At 38.6% G+C, this 22050-nt stretch overlaps 1 protein-coding gene across 4 annotated transcripts in view; it reads right to left on the reverse strand.

The window, feature by feature from the left end:
• PDS5A (PDS5 cohesin associated factor A) overlaps nt 1-21618 on the reverse strand; it is a 188076-nt gene extending 166458 nt beyond the window's left edge. For 2 of the 4 annotated variants that reach the window (XM_037829628.1, XM_037829625.1), the window contains exons 1-2: nt 21204-21618; nt 20187-20364 (exon numbers count right to left, since the gene is read on the reverse strand). In XM_037829628.1, coding sequence (XP_037685556.1) covers nt 20187-20324 — 138 coding nt within the window. In that variant the 5' untranslated portion in view covers nt 20325-20364; nt 21204-21618. Of the gene's footprint in view, nt 1-20186; nt 20365-21003; nt 21136-21203 lie in introns of those variants that run through there. The other 2 variants (XM_037829626.1, XM_037829627.1) reach the window with 2 other exon arrangements.
• Nucleotides 21619-22050: the final 432 nt, after the last annotated feature.

The following is a 22050-nucleotide window of genomic DNA, read 5'->3' on the forward strand; positions in this document are numbered from 1 at the left end:
ACATCCAAATATAAGAGTCACTGGTGTTCCAAAAGGGGAAGAGAAGAGTAAAGGTCTAGGAAGAGTGCTCAAAGAAATTGTTGGGGAAAACTTCCCAAATCTTCTAAACAACATAAATACACAAATCATAAATGTCCAAAGAATTCCAAGTATAATAAATCCAAATAAACCCAGTCCGAGACATATTTTGATCAGATTGTCAAATACTGAAGAGAAGGAGAAACTTCTGAAAGCAGCACAAGAAAAGCAATTTACCACTTACAAAGGAAACAGCATAAGACTAGGCATTGACTACTCAGTGACCACCATGGAAGTGAGAAGGCAGTGACATGACATACTTAAAATTCTGAGAGAAAAATGGTCAATCAAGAATTTATCCAGGAAAGCTCTCCTTCAAATTTGAGGGAGAGCTTACATTTTTCACAGACCAACAACTGCTGAGAGAATTTGCTAACAAGAGACCTGCCCTACTTGAGAAACAAAAGGGAGCCCTACCAACAGAGAAACAAAGAAAGGAGAGGAGAGATATGCAGAAAGGTTCAGTACTAAAGAGATTCAGTATGGGTATTTTAAAGGACATTAATAGAGAGAGGGAAAAAATATACCTGACAAACATAAACCAACGGATAGGATGGCTGATTCAAGAAATGCCTTCACAGTAGTAATGTTGAATGCAAATGCATTAAACTCCCCAATTAAAAGATCTAGATTCACAGAATGGATCAAAAAATATGAACCATCAATATATTATAAACAATAGACTCATCTTAGACACAGGGACACAAAGAAATTGAAAGTGAAAGGATGGAAAAAAATATTTCATGCAAGCTACAGCCAAAAGAAAGCAGGAGTAGCAACATTAATCTCAGATAAAATAGACTTTAAATGCAAGGATGTTATGAGAGACAAAGAAGGATACTACATACTAATAAAAGGGACAATTCAACAAGAAGAAATAACAATCATAAATGTTTATGCACCCAATCAAGGTGACACAAAATACATGAGACAAACACTGGCAAAACTAAAGGAAACAATTGATGCCTCCACAATAATTGTGGGAGATTTCAACACATCACTCTCTTCTACAGATAGGTCAACCATACAGAAGACCAACAAGTATACTGAAAACCTAAGCAATCTGATAAATGAATCTGATTTAACAGACATTAGAACATTACATCCCAAATCACCAGGATACACATTCTTCTCTAGTGCTCATGGAACTTTCTCCAGAATAGATCATATGCTGGAACACAGAACAAGCCTCAATAAAATTAAAAAATTGAAATTATTCAAAGCACATTCTCTGACCACAATGGAATACAATTAGAAGTCAATAACCATCAGAGAGTTAGAAAACTCACAAATATGTGGAGGTTAAACCACACACTCCTAAACAATCAGTGGGTTAAAGAAGAAACAGCAAGAGAAATTGCTAAACATATAGAGACGAATGAAAATGAGAACACAACATACCAAAACCTATGGGATGCAGCAAAAGCGGTACTGAGGGGGAAATTTAGTGTTAAATGCATGCATCAAAAAGGAAGAAAGAGCTAAAATCAAACAACTAATGGAGCAACTGAACAAGCTAGAAAATGAACAGCAAACTAATCCTAAACCAAGTAGAAGAAAAGAAATAACAAGGATTAAAGCAGAAATAAATGACATAGAGAACAAAAAAAAAAAAAAAAAAAATAGAGGAAACAAATAACACCAAAAGTTGGTTCTTTGAGAAGATCAACAAGACTGACAAGCTCCTAGCTAGACTGACAAAATCAAAAAGAGAGAATACCCAAATAAACAAAATAATGAATGAGATAGGCAATCTTACTGCGGATCCTGAAGAAATTTAAAAAATTATAAGAGGATACTATGAACAAGTGTATGCCAACAAACCGGATAATATAGAGAAAATGGACAATTTCCTGGAAACATGTGAACAACCTAGACTGACCAGAGAAGAAACAGAAGACCTCAACCAACCAATCACATGCAAAGTGACCCAATCAGTCATCAAAAACTTCCCACAATAAATGTCCAGGGCCAGATGGCTTCACAGGGGAATTCTATCAAACTTTCCAAAAAGAATTGACACCAATCTTACTTAAACTCTTTCAAAAAACTGAACAAAATGGAACACTACCTAACACATTTTATGAAGCTAACATCAATCTAATAGCAAAAGCAGGCAAAGATGCTACAAAAAAGGAAAACTACTGGCCAATCTCCCTAATGAATATAGATGCAAAAATTCTCAACAAAATACTTGCAAATCGAATCCAAAGACATTACAAAAATCATACACCTTGACCAAATGGGGTTCATTCCAGGCATGCAAGGATGGTTCAACATAAGAAAATAAATCAATGTAATACAACACATAAACAAATCAAAAGAGAAAAATCAAATGATCACCTCAATAGATAGATGCTGAAAAAGCATTCAGTGTAATTCAGCATCCCTTTTTGATAAAAACATTTCAAAAGGCAGGAATGGAAGGAAACTTCCTCAACATGATAAAGAGCATATATGAAAAACCCACAGTCAGCAAAGTACTCAATGGTGAGACTGAAAGCTTTCCCTCTAAGATCAGGAACAAGACAAGGATGCCCACTGTCACCACTGTTATTCAACCTTGTGCTAGAAGTGCTAGAAAGGGCAATCGGACAAGACAAAGAAATAAAGGCATCAAAATTGAAAGGAAGGAGTAAAACTGTTATTATTTGCAGATGACAGATCTTATATCTGGAAAACCCTAAGAAATCAATGATACAGCTACTAGAGCTAATAAATAAATTTAGCAAAGTAGCAGGATACAAGATTAATGCACGTAAGTCAGTAATCTTTCCATATGCTAGAAACGAACAAAGTGAAGAGACACTTAAGAAAAAGATACCATTTTCAATAGCAACTAAAAGAGTCAAGTACCTAGGAATAAACTTAACCTAAGATGTTAAAGACCTATACAAAGAAAACTACATAACTCTACTAAAAGAAATGGAAAGGGACCTTAAAATATTCCATGTTCATGCATAGGAAGGCTAAATGTCATTAAGATGTCAATTCTACCCAAACTCATCTACAGATTCAACGCAACCCCAATCAAAATCCCAACAACCTACTTTGCAGACTTGGAAAAGCTAGTTATCAAATTTATTTGGAAAGGGAAGATGCCTTGAATTGCTAAAAACACTCTAAAAAAGAAAAATGAAGTGGGAGGACTTATACTCCCTGACTTTGAAGCATGTTATAAAGCCACAGTAAGTCAAAACAACATGGTACTGGCACAAAGACAGACATACTGATCAACGGAATTGAATTGAGAATTCGGAGATAGACTCCCAGATCTATGGCCGACTGATCTTTGATAAGGACCCCAAAGCCAATGAACTGGGACTTAACAGTCTTTTCAACAAATGGGGCTGGGAGAGTTGGATATCCATATCCAAAAGAATGAAAGGGGACCCCTACCTCATAGCCTACACAAAAATTAATTCAAGGTGGATCAAAGACCTCAGTATAAAAGACAGTAACATAAAACTACTAGAAAATAATATAGGGAAACATCTTCAAGACCGTGCATTAGGCAGTCACTTCCTAGACCATATACCCAAAGCACAAGCAACAAAAAATAGATAAATGGGAACTCCTCAAGCTTAGAAGTTTCTGTACCTCAAAGGAATTTCTCAAAAAGGTAAAGAGGCAGCCAACTCAATGGGAAAAAATTTTTGGAAACCATGTATCTGACAAAAGACTGATATCTTGCATATATAAAGAAATCCTACAACTCAATGACAATAGTACAGACAGCCCAATTATAAAATGGGCAGAAGATAGGAAAAGACAGTTCTCTGAAGAGGAAATACAAATGGCCAAAAAAAACACATGAAAAAATGTTCAGCTTCACTAGCTATTAGAGAGATGCAAATTAAGACCACAATGAGATATCGTCTCACACCAATTAGGATGGCTGCCATTAAACAAACAGGAAACTACAAATGCTGGAGAGGATGTGGAGAAATTGAAACTCTTATTCATTGTTGGTGGGACTGTATAATGGTTCAGCCACTCTGGAAACAGTCTGGCAGTTCCTTAGAAAACTAGATAGAGTTAACCCTCAATCCAGCAATTGCACTTCTCAGTATATACCTGGAAGATCTGAAAGCAGTGACACAAACAGATATCTGCAAGCCAATATTCACAGTAGCCTTATTTACAATTGCCAAGAGATGGAAACAACCCAAATGTCCTTCAACAGATGAGTGGATAAATAAAATGTGGTACATACACACAATGGAATACTACGCAGCAGTAAGAAGGAATGATGTTGTGAAACATATGACAACTTGGATGAACCTTGAAGACATAATGCTGAGCAAAATAAGCCAGGCACAAAAAGAGAAATATTATATGCTACCACTAATGTGAACATTTAAAAACTGTAAAATAAATGGTTTATAATGTAGAATGTAGGAGACCCAGGGATCGAGAATAATCAGTGAAGGGGAAATTATAACCTAATAAGAACAGATAAGTTATCATGGGTAAATTTAACATTCTGTGAATGCCCAGGAATGACTAAGGTTTGTTAATTTCTGGTGGGTATGGTAGGAACAAGTTCACAGAAATGTTGTTTTCTTAGGTTATCTTTCTTATTCCTTTGCTGGGTTATAGTCTGTACATTTTCTTGGGGTAGAGTAGGAACATGTTAGAAGTAAAGTAGTTATTCTAGGTTAGTTGTCTTTTTTGTATTCCCTTGTTTTGGTTTCTTTGAAATGTTTTTTATTGTATTTTTTTTTTATTTTTTTGATATAGTTAATAGTTAACTTTAAAAAAAAATTAAAAAGATATGAGAGTCCCACTGAGGAGCTGGGGGAAAATGCAGCAGTGTTGGGCTTCCCCACTTCGATGGTTGCTGATGTTTTCGCAGACACTGGGGACTGGCCGTTTGATGTGCCAATGAGTCTATCACGGGACTTGCCCTTGGGAAGACTGTTACTGCAAAGGAGAGGCTAGGCCTGCTTACAATTTTGCGTATAAGAGTCTCCTCCTGAATGCCTCTTTGATGCTCAGATGTGGCCCTCTCTCTCTAGCTAAGCCAACTTGGCAGGTGAAATCACTGTGTCCCCCCCCGCCCCCTTACGTGGGATCTAACACACAGGGGTGTAAATCTCCCCAGCAATGTGGAATACGTCTCCCAAGGAGGAATCCAGACCCGGCATTGTGGGATGGAGAACATCTTCTTGACCAAAAGGGGGATGAGAAATGAAGTAAGTTTCAGAGGCTGCGAGATTCCAAAAGGAGCCGAGAGGTCATGCTGGTGGGTGCTCTTGAGCACAGTATAGATAACCCTTTTTAGGTTTTAATGAATTCAAATAGCTAGCAGTAAAACCTGAAACTATCCAACTACAACCCAGAACCCTTGAATCTTAAAGACGACTGTATAACAATGTAGCTTATGAGGAGTGACAATGTGATTGGGAAAACCATGTGATTCACACTCCCCTTGGTCCAATTTATGGATAGATGAGTAGAAAAACAGGTGCAAAAAATAAAATAAAATAAAAAATAAAGAATGGGGGGACAATTTGGGTGTTCTGTTTTTACTCTTGTTTTCCTTATTCTTGGTTTCACTTTTTCTGGAAGGAAAAAGTTAAAAAAAAATAGATTGGGGTGATGAATGAACAACTATAGGATGATAATGTGATCAATGGATTATGTACTTTGGATGGTTGTATGGTATGTGAATAAATCTTAATTAAAAAAATTCAAAAAAATAAAAATAAAAAGGAAATAAAGATAAAACCAATGACCTAACTGAACAACTGGAGAATCTAGGAAAGGACAGCAAATGAATCCCAAAGGAAGCAGAAGAAAACGAACAACAAAGATTACAGCAGAAATAAATTAATTGGAGAATAAAAACACAATAGAATCAATAAAACCAAAAGTTGGTTCTCTGAAGGATCAGTAAAATCAACAAGCCCTGGTTCTTTGAAGGATCAGTAAAATCAACAAGCCCTTAGCTAGACTGACAAAGACAAAAAGAAGATGCAAATAAATAAATCAGCCATGAAAGGGGGGTCATTACCACAGACCCTGAAAAAATAAAAAAGATCGAAGAGGATGCTATGAACAATTCTATGCCAACAAACTCGACAACTAAGATGAAATGGACAACTTCCTAGAAACACACAGTCTATAGTGACTTGAAAGAAACAGAAGACCTAAACAAACCAATCACAAGTAAATGACTGAATTGGTTATCAACAACCTTCCAACAAGGAGAAGTTCAGGACCAGATGTCTTCACAGGCAAATTTTACAAGAATTCCAAGAAGAATTAATACCATTCCTGTTCAAACTCTTCCAAAAAACTGAAGAAGAGGGAACATTACCTAACTCATTCTATGAAGACGAACATCACCCTCATACCAAAGCTGGATAAAGATGCCACATACAATGCAATGTTATTCAGTCATAAAAAGGGATGAAGTTCTATGCATGCAACAACACAGATGAACCTTGAGGACATTATGTAACGAGAAGTCAGTCAGACACAAAAGGACAAATATTGCATGATCTTTCTGATATGAACTATTTATAATATGTAAACTCACAGATGAAAACAGAATATACATTACCAGGATATAAAAAGAGGCTTAAAAAAGGGGAGCAGTTGCTTAATATGTGTAGAATGTTTAAGTAGGCTGAACTTAAACATACGGAAATGAATGGAGGTGATGGTAGCACGTTACTATGAGAATAATTAACAGTACTGGATTGTGTGAATGTGGGGAAAGGGGAGGTTTAGACTCATGTATGTCACCAGAAGGGAAGTTGGAAGTTAAAACACAGGAATATATAACATGGTGAATCTTGCAGTGGACAATGACTGTGACTAACTGCACAAATATAAAAAAGTTCTTTCGTGTACTAGAACAAATGTACAACACTATTACAAAGAGTTAATAAGAGAAGGGTATATGGGGGAAAATGTACCTACTGCAAACTATGGTGTATAGTTAACAATAATATTTTAATATTCTTCCATCAACAGTAACAAATATACCACACCAATACTATGGATCAATAACGGGTGGGATAAGGGGCTTGGGAGGACTTGGGTTTTCTTTTTCACTTTTATTTCTTTTCTGGAGTAATGAAAATGTTCTAAAATTGATCATGGGGCTGTATGCACAACGATGTGATGATACTATAAGCCACTAATTCATACATTTCATATATTTTTGCAGAAATAGAAGCTAGAATACGCTGCCCTGTCCTAAAATACAGCAGTTTGATGGCTTAGTGGTAAAGTTTTATTGTGATTTTCTGAGCTCAGGACTGAGACTGAAATTTTTCTAGATGAGATCTGCCCTTAACCATCATTTTCAAAACTGTATAGCTTGGGAAAGTAGCTTTTGCTGTAGATTTTGTAATGTTTCTTAATGAACTCACACTGTAACTAAAAGGCAAAACAGGGCTTATATGCAAAACTTATACTGTATAGTAAAATCATTTCGATGACAACTAACACTGCTTAAATAACAAGAAATTTCTAGTTTTACTTCCTGGGCTGTCAAAAGTTAAACCGAGGAGTGAGATCTCCATTTGAGCTCAAACTACAGTTACAAGAACATTTTTTAGGACCTCAATATGCACACTCAAAGGAAATTTCCATGTTTCAAAATCCATTTCCAACTGTGTAATTCAGGAGCTTCCATCAAACCCTTCAAATGGAAGCAATTAATCTGCAAATGACATGCCATAAGGCAATTATCAAGAGAAGAATCTAAAAGTCTATAAATGCTTTCCAAGTGATAATTATGCTCAATTTAAACCGTATGCTTGTAGACTGATATCAACATTTAGCAGTACCTATTGTGTGAAAAAACATTATTAAAGATGAAATGTACAAACTCTTGTTACAGACTAGCATTAACAGGCGAGCATTTGCCATTTATTTTGGTGCTAGAGAATACCAACTCTGAACCCCATTTAAGCAAAATGTTATGTCCTTCTCCCTCCAAAATAATTCCAGTCTTCTCATTAGCCAACTTGTATTACAAAATAACGTATTGATTTATTATTTGAATTTTGTCAACCAAAAAACTGTGGAAATTTGCTCTCTCTTATTATGTAAGTACCTCAACAGTTTCCTCAATTTTCACTCATGGTCCACCAAGCATGAAGTATTTACTATCACGCCAGAAAAAGCTGGTAAAGCCCTGGTCTGTAACCAAGATGAATGAGTCATTACATTTACCAAAACACATGTACAAAAGTGGTCATGGCAGTGTTACTTATAATAGCAAAAAATTATTAACCCAAATGTCCATCAACAGTAGTATGGATAAATAAAATCTCAGTATATTCACACAGTGAAAATGAGTATACTACCTATAACCCATAACAATGTAGATCAATCTGAAACATAATATTTAGCAAAAAGGCTGGACATAAAAAAGTGTATCTGCATCACTCCATTTATATGAAGTTTGATGGCAAATCTAATATATGTTGACAGGGATCAGAAGAGTGCCCATCTTTGGGGAGGGGACATAAGGGATCATCTGGTGTGTTACACTTAAGATTTATGAACATTACCATATGTAAATTATTTCTCAATAAAAAAGGAAAACATGCACAGTTAATGCCACATAGATTACTTTCTAAGTCTCAAGGCGGAAGCAGGTAACTTTAAATGGAACAAACAGGCTGTATGTCTCACTGAAGACAACAGAAAACTTCAGTAAACTTGAAAATAAATCAATAGAAACTATCCAGTTTGAAAAACAGAACAAGACTGAAAAAAAAAAATTTAACAGAGCCCTAGTGATCGGAGGAACAATATAAAAAAACTTAGCATATGTGTAACTGGAACCCCAAAAGAGAAGAGAACGGGGCAGAAAAAAGTACCTGAAGATATAATGGCCAAAATTTTCCCCAATTTTAAGAAAGAAAGAAATTTCAGATACAAGAAGTTCAGTGAATCCAAAGCAGGACAAATACAGAGGAAAAAAAAAAAAAATCACATCTAGGGACAACATAAGTGAAATGCTGAAAATCAAAGAAAAAGAAAAATCTTAAAAGCAGCCAGAAGGGCTGAAACGGCACATTACATACAGGGGAATAAAAATACTTATTACCAATGACTTCTCATCAGAAACAATGGAGGACAGAAGACAGTGGAATGACATCCTTGAAGCAATGAAACAGAATTTTACATCCAAAAAGAACATCTTTCAAGAATGAAGGTGAAATAGGTATTTTCAGGTAAATGGAAACTAAGTGAAATTGCTTTGGGAAACCCTCACTCAAAGAAATGCTGAAAAGGGGGGAGGGAGAGGAACTGTGGAAAAACAGCAGAGTACGGTGCTCCAGGACTCAGTCCTTGCATAAAAACAACTATTAAACAGGCAGGAGCTCTCTGAAACAACTATTTTGGAAATCTGGAAGCCAGAATAGTGCACCACATCCAGGAAAGAAGAAAAGAACATTATGGTAAAGAACAGTAAACTGCTGGCTCAGTGGTGGCTACCAGCACCCCACACCTATTCTTGTGGCAGACAGCCCTGCATCCCAGCCCCTGGCTACCTCAAAGATAAAAATCCTCTTCCCCAAGACAAGGGGTGTGCATGGCCAATCACTGATCATGGCTTTTGATTAGCCTGGCTTTGAGGGCAGTCATTATTTCAACCAGCCTGGACAAAGGCAGAAGCAGCCATTGTTTCAACCTGCCCCACACAGGAGCAGTGGCACTGGAGATATAAAGACACTCCACTTCCTCAGGGATGCAGGGCACAGTTAGCTAAAGGACTGCATTTGCTGGGCAGGCCAGGAAAGCTCAGCTTTGGGGAGCCATCAGAAAAGATTCTGCTGTACTTCCTGACCCCTCTCCAGGGTACTTCGGGATGATCTGCGCCCCCTTTGTGGGTCCTTGGCCCTGTTTTGGCTGGGAAGGACTAACTTGTGAAACTCCCTCCTGGTATGCCCTCCTTCCAGAATTTACCCTCCACCCAAAAGCAGCTGGTGACAACAAAAGGATTGTAAGAAATTACAGAGGCAGGCATTGTAGGGCAAAGGCTTGCCAGCTTCTAACACCCAGGAAAGGAAGATCTCTCTCCTGGAAAACAGACGGGACAACCAAACTTCTGTAAACTGGAGAACTCCAAAACAACTAACAAGCAAAAGCCCAGGACAAAACACAGGCCCAAAAAGACAGGGAAAACCCTGCACACTGCATTCACCATGGGCAGAACTTCCTGACAAAAGCCCAGAACCTCAAGAAAATCTCTGCCTTATTACTAGCTGGTTACAAAATCAAGAAACAGACATCTCAGGGAAGAAACCCCAGAGTTAACACTTTAAGATATTAAAATGTACAATGAACAACAAAAGAGTACAAGACAAAGAACAAGGAAATTATGGCCCATCCAAAGGAAGAGAATAAAAATACAGAAATCACCAATGAAGAAGACAAAGTCTTTAAAAAAATTGTCTTTAAAATGCTCAAGAAGAAGAAGGAAAATACAGAGAAAGAACTAAGGATATCAGGAAAACAATGAATGAGCAATATGAGAGTCTTAGTAAAGAGATAAAAATTTTAAAAAAGAACCAAACAAAACAACTGGAATTGAAGACCACAATAACTGAAATGAAAAATGCCCAGGAGGGTTTCAAGAGCAGATTGGAGCTGGCAGAAGAAAGAATCAGTGATCTTGAAGACAAGACACTTCAAATGAATCAGGCTGAGGAACACAAAGAAAAAAAAAATTTTAAGCAAAAACAGCCTAAGACACCCCTGGGACGCACCAAGTGCACCACATATACACATTATGGGAGTCCCAGAAGAAGAAAGAGAAAAGGGCAGAAGGAACATTCAAAGAAATAATGACAGAGAACTTCCCAAACATAGGAAAAGACATGAATATGCACAATCCAAGAAGCCCAGACAATACCAAACAGGATAAACATGAAGAGAAGTACACTCCATCACATGTTGATCATGCAGACAAGGAGAGAGTTCTGAAAAGCTGAAGAGAAAAGCAATGTGTTACGTACAAAGGAGTCCCAATAGATTGAGTGCCAATTTCTCATCATAAACCATGGAGGCAAGAAGGCAGTGAGCTGAAATAGAGTACTGAAAGAAAACTGCCAGCCTAAAATTTTATATGAGGCAAGACTTGCTTTCAAAAATGAGGGCAGTATTAAGACATTCTCAGATAAACAAAAGCTGAAGGCATTCATCACCACAGACCTGCCCTACATGCAATGCTTTAATGGTTTAAGCATAAAGAAATAATGAAATAAACACCAGCAGGAAAGGTAACCACCATCTGGGTAATTATAAATGGCAGTATTATTATAGTATGTTGTTTGGTATGTGTGCTGGTTTGGATGTATTATGGTCCCAAAATGCCATTATCTTTGATGCAATCTTGTGGGGGCAGATTGGTTAATCTTTTTGATTAGGGTGTGACCTTTTGATTGGATGTTTCCATGGAGATATGACCCACCTAACTGTGGGTGATGACTTTGGATAATTTCCAATGAGATGTTACCCTACCCATTCACGGTGGGCCTGAATTAAATCACTGGAACCATACAAATGAGCTGACAAACAGAAGAAACTCAGTGCAGTTGTGAGTGACATTTTGGAGAGCAACTGAGCGTGATATTTTGAAGAGGAGCTGCAGCTAAGAGATGACAAAACACCCCAAGAGCAACATTTTGGAGAATGCCACTTTGAAATGCAAACTGGGAGCAAGTGGACGCCAGCCATGTGTCTTCCGAGCTAACAGAGGTTTTCTGGACACCAATGGCCACCCTTCACGTTGATGCCTTACTTTGCACACTTTATGGCCTTACAACTGTAACTTTGTAAGCAAATAAACCCCCTTTATAAAAGCCAATCCATTTCTGGTGTTTTGCAAAATGGCAGCATTAGCAAACCCGAACAGTATGTAACTCCACTTCTTGCTTCCTACAGGTACTAAAATGCAAATGCATAAAAATTAATGGCAGAAGGAAGCCTTGTATTATCAGTAATGACTTTAAATGTAAATGGATTAAACTCTCCAGTCAAAAGGCAGAGTTAGGCAGAAAGGATAAACAGTACAACCCAACTATATACTATCTGAAAGAAACTCACTTTAAATTCAAAGATTCAAATAGATTGAGGGTGAAAGATGGAAAAAATATATACCATGCAAGCAATCACCAAAAGAGTTGGCCTGGCTATGCAAGCACTGGAAAAAATAGACTTTAAATCAAAAACAGTTATGAGGGACAAAGATGATCATTATATTCTGATAAAGGGGACGATTCAATAGGAAGATGTAAGAATCATAAATAAATATGCACCTAACAGCAGAGCCCCAAAATATATGAAGCAAATAGAGATCTGAAGGGAGAAACTGATGGTTCTACATTAATAGTAGGGGGCTTTAATACAACACTCTCAATAATGAATACAATTAGTCAGAAGATGAATGAGGAAGCACAAGACTTGAGTGACCTAACAGATACGTAGAATGCTTCACCACCACCCCCCAAAAAAAACCAACCAACCAACCAAAATACACACACACACACACACACACACACACACACACACAATACAAATCCTTCTCAAGTGTGGATCATTCTCCAGGACAGAACACATGTTGGGTCACAAAACAGTCTCAATAAATTAAAAAATACTGAAAACATGAAATGTATACTCTCCAACCACAACAGAATGAAGCTAGAAATCAATAACAGAGGAAGAGATAGGAAATTCACAAATATGTGAAAATTAGGCATACTGTTACACAACCATTGAGTTAAAGAGGAAATCACAAAAGAAATTAGGAAATATCTTGAGGCGAATGAAAATGAAAACACAACATATATACATTTATTAAATGCAGCAAAGGCAGTACTGAGAGGGAATTTTATAGCTCTAAATGCCTACTTTAAAACAGAAGAAAGACTTCACATCAGAGACCTAACCTCAAAACTGGAAGAATTAGAAAAACAACAGCAAACTAAACCCAAAGCCAGCAAAAGGAAGGAAATAACAAAGATTAGAGCAGAGATAAATTGGAGAACAAGAAAACAATACAGAGAATCAGCAAATCCAAAAGTTGGTTCTTTGAAAGGATCAATAAAATTGACAAACCTTTAACTAAACTGACAAAGAAAAAAAGTGAGAGGATACAAATAACGAAAACCAGAAATGAAAAGGAGGACATTACCACCAACCCCACTGAAATAAAAAGGGCTATAAGAAGATACTATGAACTGCACAAGAATAAATTAGACAACCTAGATGAACTGGACAAATTTTTAGAAACACACAAACTATCTACATTGACACAAGAAGAAACAGAAGATCTCAAGAAACCAATTACTAGTAAACAGACTGAATCAGTAATCAAACGCATCCCAAAAAAGAAAAGCCTAGGACCAGATGGCTTCAAAGGGAAATTCAACCAAACGTTCCAAACAAAGTTAACTCCAATTTTTCTCAAATTCTTCTCCAAAACTGAAGAGGTAGGAACACTCCCTAATTCAGTCTACAAGGCCAACATCATCATCATACCAAAGCCAGATAAAGGTGTTACAGAAAAAGAAAACTACAGGCCAATAACACTTATGGATATAGATGCAAAAATCCTCAACAAAAGACTAGCAAACTGAATCCAACAGCATATTAAAAAGAATTATACACCATGATCAAGTAGGATTTATCCCTGGTATTCCAGGTTGGTTCAACATAAGGAAATCAATTAACGAAATTCACCACATTAACAGAATGAAGGGAGAAAACCAAATGATTATCTCAATTCATGCAGGAAAGGTATTTCACAAAATCTAGCACCCTTTTATGACAAAATCACTTAGAACAGTAGGAATACAAGGAAACTCGCTCAACATGATAAAGGGCATATATGAAAAACCAACAGCGAACATCTTACTTAATGGTGACTCTAATATCAGGAACAAGACAAGGATGTCCACTGTCACCACTGTTATTCAACATTGTACTGGAAGTTCTTGCTACAGTAAGAAAAAAGAAATAAAAGGAATCCAAGTTGGAAAGCAAAACTTTCCACATTTGCAGATATGATGTTATATAGAGAAAATCCTGAAAAAATCCACAATAAAGCTCTCTTAGAGCTAATAAATGAATTCAGCAAAGTAGTGGGGTACAAGATCAACATGCAAAAATCAGCAGTGTTTCTATACACAAGCAATGATCAGTAGAAGAAATCAAGAAAAAAATTCCATTCCAAATAGCAACTAAAATAATCAAATACCTAGGAATAAATCTAACCAAGGATATAAAGGACTTGTACACAGAAAACTACAAAACACTGCTAAATAAAAGACGTAAAATAAATGGAAGGACATTCCAGGTCCAGGGATTAAAAAACTAAACATCATTAAGATGTCAATACTACCTATAGCAATGTATACATTCCATGAAATCCCAATCAAAATTACAACAACCTTCTTTGTAGAAATGGAAAAAAAAAATCATCAAATTTACATGGAAGGGTAAGAGGCCCTGAAATGCTAAGGCCATCTTGAAAAAAATGAATGAGTTGGAGCATTTCCACTTCGTAATTTTAAAACTTGTTACAAAGCCACAATAATCAAAACAGCACATTGTAGCATGGATCAGAACTTCATTCCTTTTTAATGCAACAGATGAATGGATAAACAAAATGTGGTACATACATATAACGGACTGTTATTCAGCCTGATATGCAACATCATTAATGAACCTTGAAGATATCACGTTGAATGAAACATGCCAGACACAAAGGAAAAATACTGTATGATCTCATTGATATGAAATAATCAGAGTAAGCAAACTCATAGGATTAGAGAATGGGGAGTTGATGCTTACCTTGTACAGAATTTCTACTTAGGTTGATGTTCAGAAATGGATGGTGGTGACTGTAGCACATTATGGGGAGTGTAATCAACAGCACTGAACTATAGAGGTGAATGTGATTAAAGGGGGAAACTTTCTGATATATATATTACTAGAATAAAACTTAAAAGATGAAACAACATAGCGAACCCTATTGTAGACAAAGGACTACAAGTATAAAAATGTTCTCTTGTGAATTATAACAAATGTATGATACTAACACAAGAAGTCAACAATAGGGTGGTATATGGGGAAAATACACCTAACGTAAACTATGGACAATAGATAATAGTATGATTTTAATCATCTTCCACCAATTGTGACAATGGTAACTACTGTTACCAAAATACTATAATAATAAAAAAGTGCTGTCATCAAATGTAACAAATGTTCCACACCAATGCAAGATGTTGGTGGTAGGGTGGCATATGGGAATCCTGTATTTTAAGCATGATTGTTTTGTAAACCCACAACTTCTCTGACAAAAATATTAAAAAAAACACAAACACCTAAATGAGACTTGATTTCAAGATCTCTCTTATTAACATTCTATCCCTATGTCCACTCCATCCTTATTTCCTCAAACTAAAAAAAGCGTCACTCAATTCCCTTGAGTTTAAAAGGAAATACAGAATTCTTACCCTACTGAACCTAAATACAACACTTGTTTAATCACTCTCACACAGTACTTCTCTTGTTGACAGGAAGCAATAAAGTGACTTTTTAAAAACCTAAATTTGCAAATTTGACTGCTAATTTAAAAGCAGGCATTATTTACCAATACATTATTGAAAGGCTTGGGAAACAGGCACTCCTGCACATTGCTGGGGAAAGTGCAAAACGGTACAAATTTCATGGTGGGGTATTTAACTATTTCCAACAAAACCACTTATAAACTTGCCTTTTACTCAACAATCTCACTTCTAGGAATTTACCCTCAAGATACACCTCTATTCATAAAAGCTATACATGGAAGACTATAACACCAGGAGAAGGGAAAAAAGATCTCCATGAACAGATGTGAACCAATTCCAAGATAAACTGTACAGCAAGGTGCAGAAGAATACATACAGCATTCTATCGTTTGGGTAAGTAAGGAGGAAACAGAGAAAGGATAAGCCAGAAACTAATAAAAAGGATTATCTATAGTGAGTAGGTAGAAAAGGACTGGAAGAGATAAGGATGGAAGTGAGAATTCTGTGAAATAAAAGTTTTAACATAATTCTGACTTTTGAACCATGGAAAATTAAATGAAAATGAAAACGGTAGTTCCTAAAATTGAATAAAAACAGAAACAGACTATCTGTGTATGAAATTGCCAATATCACCACCCAGGAAAAAAGAATTCTAATTCAACAAACAGTACTTTTTATACTCTTGATGAGACAAAAAGAATTGCAAAGAAATCTTGTAAAGGGTACTGGTATGGTTAATTCTGAAGTTGTTTTGTGCTTATTGTAGAGTTGTCCAAACAAATTTACTGATGTTATGGGAAACCAGGTTTTTCAGTGTAGAAGAAGGAAGATATAAACATGAAGTTAAAGCTTAGAAAGAACCCTGTGGTGCCGGATTTCAATCGGTGAGATGAGAATAGACTCATAACTTAAAGAAGAAAAAAATTTCTAGCTCTATATACTGGAAGGGCATGAAGATATTATATCCTAGCAGTAATGTGAACACATAATGCTCAGATCTTGGTTTATAAACATCACTTTCTACTAAAAAGGAAACAGGGTTCCTTGGAAAAAATAGTATCCAAATCTGGCACAAGAGAAGCACAAGGTGAACATTTTGTTGTAAAAGAAAACAGCAAAGTGCTCAATCGCATAAAAGCATGTAAAAAGGTTACCAGACATGTTGGATACCAGAGAGAGCATGCTCAATTTGGAACAATTTGAGCCTCAAAAGGAATAAGGACAGAAATGGATTATAAGGTGTTGAATAATAACAGTAATAGTAATAATAATAGAATCTGTTAGTAGTGCTTTAAAAAAAATTATGGGGGTATAATTGAAGCAAAAGTAAAAATCATCAATGGAAGTTAAAACAAATAAGTAAAAAATTGTTGGGAAACAAGTTATTCTCACAAACCATCACCTCTAACATTACGCATTCACTGCAAAGGGAAATAGGGACCTTTTTAAAGAGAGCTGACAGACTTCAACCAAGTGACCAATCTTGGCATAACCAATAGGAAAAAATGACATTATGTGTCTCCTGATATGATACAAAGGGAAGTACACAATAGTACCCAGGTACTTGCCCATCCCTCATTAAAATAGTTTAACCTGAACCTAAGCATTAGCAAATGACACAAAATCAGATTACGGAACTCCTGTAAGACAAATGGTATGGATTCTGCAAAAATGTCATGTCATAAAAGACCCAAAAAAGGCAGGATTATTCTAGATTAAAGCAGACTAATGCATGTGAGCCCTGAATGGAACTTTGATAGAAGGGGGAAAAAAAACTTGATAAACTCTATAAAAGTCATTTTTACAACAACTAGGAAATTTTATTATGGACTGCAAAATAGATATCATTTTATCTGTGTTAAATTTCTCAACTGTGATAATGATAATTACAATAAAGCACCAGTCTTTCTTCTAAGAAGAGATATATCAAAGCACTGAGATGAAATGCCATGATGTGACTAATTTTCAAATGTTCAGGGGAAAAACAGAGTGTGTGTGTGTGTGTAGAAAGAAACATAAGAACAAAGGTGGAAAAATGTTAACTGGGGAATCTAAATGAAGGGATATAGATATTAAAAGTACCAATTTTTCAACTTTTGTAGAGGCTTGAGATGATTCAAAAAAAAAAAAGTTGAGAGATTTAAAAAAGGAAAAAATCATTATAACCATTTTACTTTCCAATAAAAAATATAATAATATATGAAACAGAGTTCTAAGGTCAAATCATGAGTCTCCTTCTCAATAATTTTTCCCTAACTAAGAGATTAAAAAAAAAAATTCCTACCAGTATATACACAAAGTGGAATATTATTCAGCTGAAACGAAATGAAGTTCTGATACATGCAACATGGTTGTACTTTGAAATCATGTTGAATGGAATACGCCTGACACAAAAGGACAAATATTGTATGATCTCACTGACAAGAAATAAACAGAATAAACAATATAGTCAGAAATCAGAATATATGCTACCAGGGGCTGGGGTGGGAGGAGGGAATGGGGAGTTAATGCTTAATTGGTAAAGTGTTTGTTTGATACTAGATGGTAGTAATGGCAGCACAACATTGTGAATGTAATTAACACCACTGAATTATGTATTTGAACACGGTTGAAAGGGGAAATTTTAAGGTGTATATATGTCATGCTAATAAAATTTTTTTAAATCCTACAATTTTTTTCCTTACATTATTTAAAACAAAATTTACACATCTAGCAAGTTGGCAGCAAATATATACTGTTGGTTTTGGAAATGTAACTTTTTTTTACGAATATAGCTACAAGTTAGTATACTTGGACTTACCAAAAATATATTTAAATAGTTAAAATCTGCATTTCCAATGAAACAGAAATACTTTAAACAGGGATCCCTGAAAGTACAAGGTCAAAAGAGATTCTGAGGGGAAAGCAGGAGGAATACAAATATCTTAATAATTACTGAAAAAAAGCAAAATTTCAGGAGAACATTCAAGTTAGTTAACATGTATGTCAATTTTAATTTCCAAAAGAGCTCTAACAAATGGATATACTAACCCAACGCGCATTCCACATCTGCTTATATGGTCATTCATAGTTAATAATATTTCTGAGTGTCAAGCTATTTTTAAATGGAAAATGTACTATAAATACTTATAACCCTCTTTAATTTTTCCAACCACAATATATACTGTTAGAATTCAAGGTTTCAATATTCTTAATCTGAAATCTTAATTAAAATTAAAGATCCATAATTATTTTTACTTAATAACTTTATATTTCACAATTTTTTCAGTATCTCACTCTCAATATAAGCCTAAGAAACACCAAATAAGCACCTCAATTCATGTATAATCTTTAGTATCAACACTGATTTTAATGAAAGGAATTGGGTCCTATTCCTTCCAAAAAGGCAACAAATTGAAAAACCTAAGTAAAAATTTTAAAAATACTAAACTGTAGGAACACTTGATACATTCATTAAAACACTTAGAACATTGTGCACATTGACTAGGCACTGTGCTGAACTCTAAGAGCAAAAAGAGCATTCCCTAAAAATACATTTCAACAAGTTGCTGAAGGTAGAAACATTGTCAACATTGTTTCTTCCCTCACTTTCCACCAAGTCCAACTGATTTTAACTTTGAAATACTTCATGGCTCATTCCCTCTCACCCTCTTCCCACTATCATAGCCTTACTTCAAGATTTCAGTATCTTTCACCTGGGCTACTGTGAGCAGCTTCCTAGCCGGACTCCCTGCCTCCAGTCCTTCCCTAATCCAATCCAGCCTAATTTTGACTACCAAAATGTCCTCAGCACTGCCAAAAGTTTCCTGAGGGGCAAAGTTGCCCTGGTTGAGAACCAGTGCTTTAAATCAATCCATTAACAAGACGGCACAATCTATGTCCATGGAACAGAAAGCAAAACTGACCAACATAAAGTTGAAACTTACAAACTTGATCTGTCATTATTTGAACTAAATAAGCTGATTCCTATAAAAAAAACAATAATATGCTCTCTTAAAACCCCTTTGAACACAAAATTATATCACCTTACTTCAAGCCTCAATTTTTAAAAAGTCAGTACCTTCCATCAAAGTTTAGTCGCACTATATACATTTTTAAGTTTCTGGATATTAGAAAATTGGGACATTTAAAAAATGCCTCTGTGCTTAAATCAGTCCCCTCAGAAGCGGATGAAAATAGGACCCTTACCAGGCAAATTACTGCCTACTCTACAACACTAAGGTTACAAGCTACTACGAACAGTTTTTCCATTAAATAAAATGTTTCAAGAAAAAAAAACTTGCATTCTTATGCTTGAAAAGGAGTCAGATTTTAAAAAATCATTCTCCTTTAAATTTCCTATAATGGTTACATTCCCACAGAACTGATTCAAAGACACATCCAACATAGAACAATAGCTATCAGAGGGGGTAAGGGGAAAAAGGATAGAGGATCTAAAAAATTTGGTATTACTGCGCCGGGCTCAAAAGGCCCGGTGCAGTAATACCATAGGAGAAAAGCATCTCCCGCCATAGATCTACGTCTTAAGTGTGAACAGCCTGTCCAGACACCTACCTTCAGTCGTTTGATCATTTCGTCGGTGGTGATCTTGTCGGTGATCTCCTTCACTCCGGGCGGGTAGGCGATCTTTCCGTCGGCACTCACTACGCCACAGAGGGCAGTGGCAGGCTTGGGTTGTGCGGTGAAGTCCATCCTGGGGGACAACTTTTCTTTCACAGTCCTCTACCGGCCTCTATCGGTCAGAAAACAAAAGTTCAGCGGGAAAGGGGCGACTTTGTAACCTCTTTTTTCATTTAAAAAATCTCTAAATCAGAAAAGGGGCTCTTTCTCCCGCGAGGCCGACGACCCGGCGGCGGCCCCGCCACCCGCCCTTTCCCCGGGCCGGGCTCCAAGCCGTCCCCACCCGCGCCAACTCCCGGCCCACCGGACTCTCCCGGCACCAGCCGCCGCCGCCGCGGGAGGCGCCGGGCAGCGCCAGGAGTTTCCCAGTCCTCCTTTCACAATGAAATCCTCCCCCAAGCACCAAGGTCTGAAGTTTGGCGGCCTTGGGAGGCTGGCGGGGGCTCCAAGGCCCCCGCGGGGCCAGAAAAAAAGCGCCCAGTCGCCGTCCGGCCGCTCTCCTCTGGAGAGGGAGCCGCGAGGCCTGTAGGTCTTCAGTTAGGCCGCAAAACTAGAGACCCAAAAGGATCCTCACGCCGTGGCGGCTCCGGGAACAAAACGCCCTTGCTCGGCCGAGCTTCGGAACCCCAGGCCGTCCTCCCCGCCGCGCTCCCGCCCCTCCCCGTCCCGTTCTCCCACCCCCGCGGGAGGGGAAAACAGCCGCCCGCCACCCCCAACCCCACGCCAGGAAGCGGCTGACGCGGCTCCGCACTTCACATTTTGTTCCTTCAACTTCGGCTGTGGGTCCCCGGCGGCTCTATTCGGCCCTGGCCACTCCGCGCCTCCCGGCGCCACCGAGGCCTTACCGGCACCTTCGGGCAGCCCTGGCGGGCCTCGGACCCGCTGCCCCCTCCTCCCTCGTCCCCTCCCTCTACCCGCCGAGGGCGGGAGCCGAGCTGCCGCCGCCTTTACCTCCTCCACATGCAGGCGGAAGGTGCATCGAGCGCCCGGGCCTCTGTCAGGTGGTTGCGTCGCCGCCCCTCGCCAGGCAGCACACAAAGCGGCTCCGCGGGTCCCGCCGCCGCCCGCCCGCCCTGGAGCGGCGCTGGGGCTGGTGGTGCCGAGGAGGAGCAGCCGCTGAGGGGGGAGACGCGGGGCGAACGTGTGCTGGGCGGGGAGATACTGCCGCTCTCCGTCTGGCCGAGGAAGAGCAGCCTCGGAGGAGGCTCCTCCGGGAGCGTGTGCGCGTGTGTTCGCCTACGACCCTCGCGGCCGGCCCGCCGGCACCTAGGCCTGGCCCGGGCAGCCGACCCGGACCCCGACGCCCCTCGCAGCGGCGCGCGCCCGGCCGCTGGAGACCCCGGAGCCGGCACCTCGCGCACACACCGGGCGGTCACGCGAACGGCGCGAGAGCACGCGAGAGCAGCCGCGCGCTTCGCTCCCTCCCCTTCCTCTGCCGGCCGTGCCTCCGCCTCCCTCGGGCCCGAGGCGGCGGCGCGCGGGGCGAGCAGCGCCGCCACCCGGTTGGCGCCAAGACCTGCCGCGCAGAGCGCGTCCGGGAGGACCCGACCCAGGAGGGCCAGCGGGGAGGAAAGGGGAGGAGGAGCCCGGGTGGCGGGAAGCGAACCCTATACCTGCGGCTCTGAGAGGGGCGCGTGGGACGAACGGAGTGTTACCTTTTGCTGCGAAGATGAGTTCCTGACTCTGGAGTCTTCCTGAGGGGCGTGGACCGAACTCGTTGAAAGACGATTAATCACTCGGTTAAAATGAACAGATTTCGTCCACAGGGACAGAAGAGCTGCAAAAACTGAGGGAAAGT

Source organism: Choloepus didactylus, chromosome 3 (assembly GCF_015220235.1).
Source record: "Choloepus didactylus isolate mChoDid1 chromosome 3, mChoDid1.pri, whole genome shotgun sequence".
In the NCBI taxonomy this organism is placed as follows: domain Eukaryota; kingdom Metazoa; phylum Chordata; class Mammalia; order Pilosa; family Megalonychidae; genus Choloepus; species Choloepus didactylus.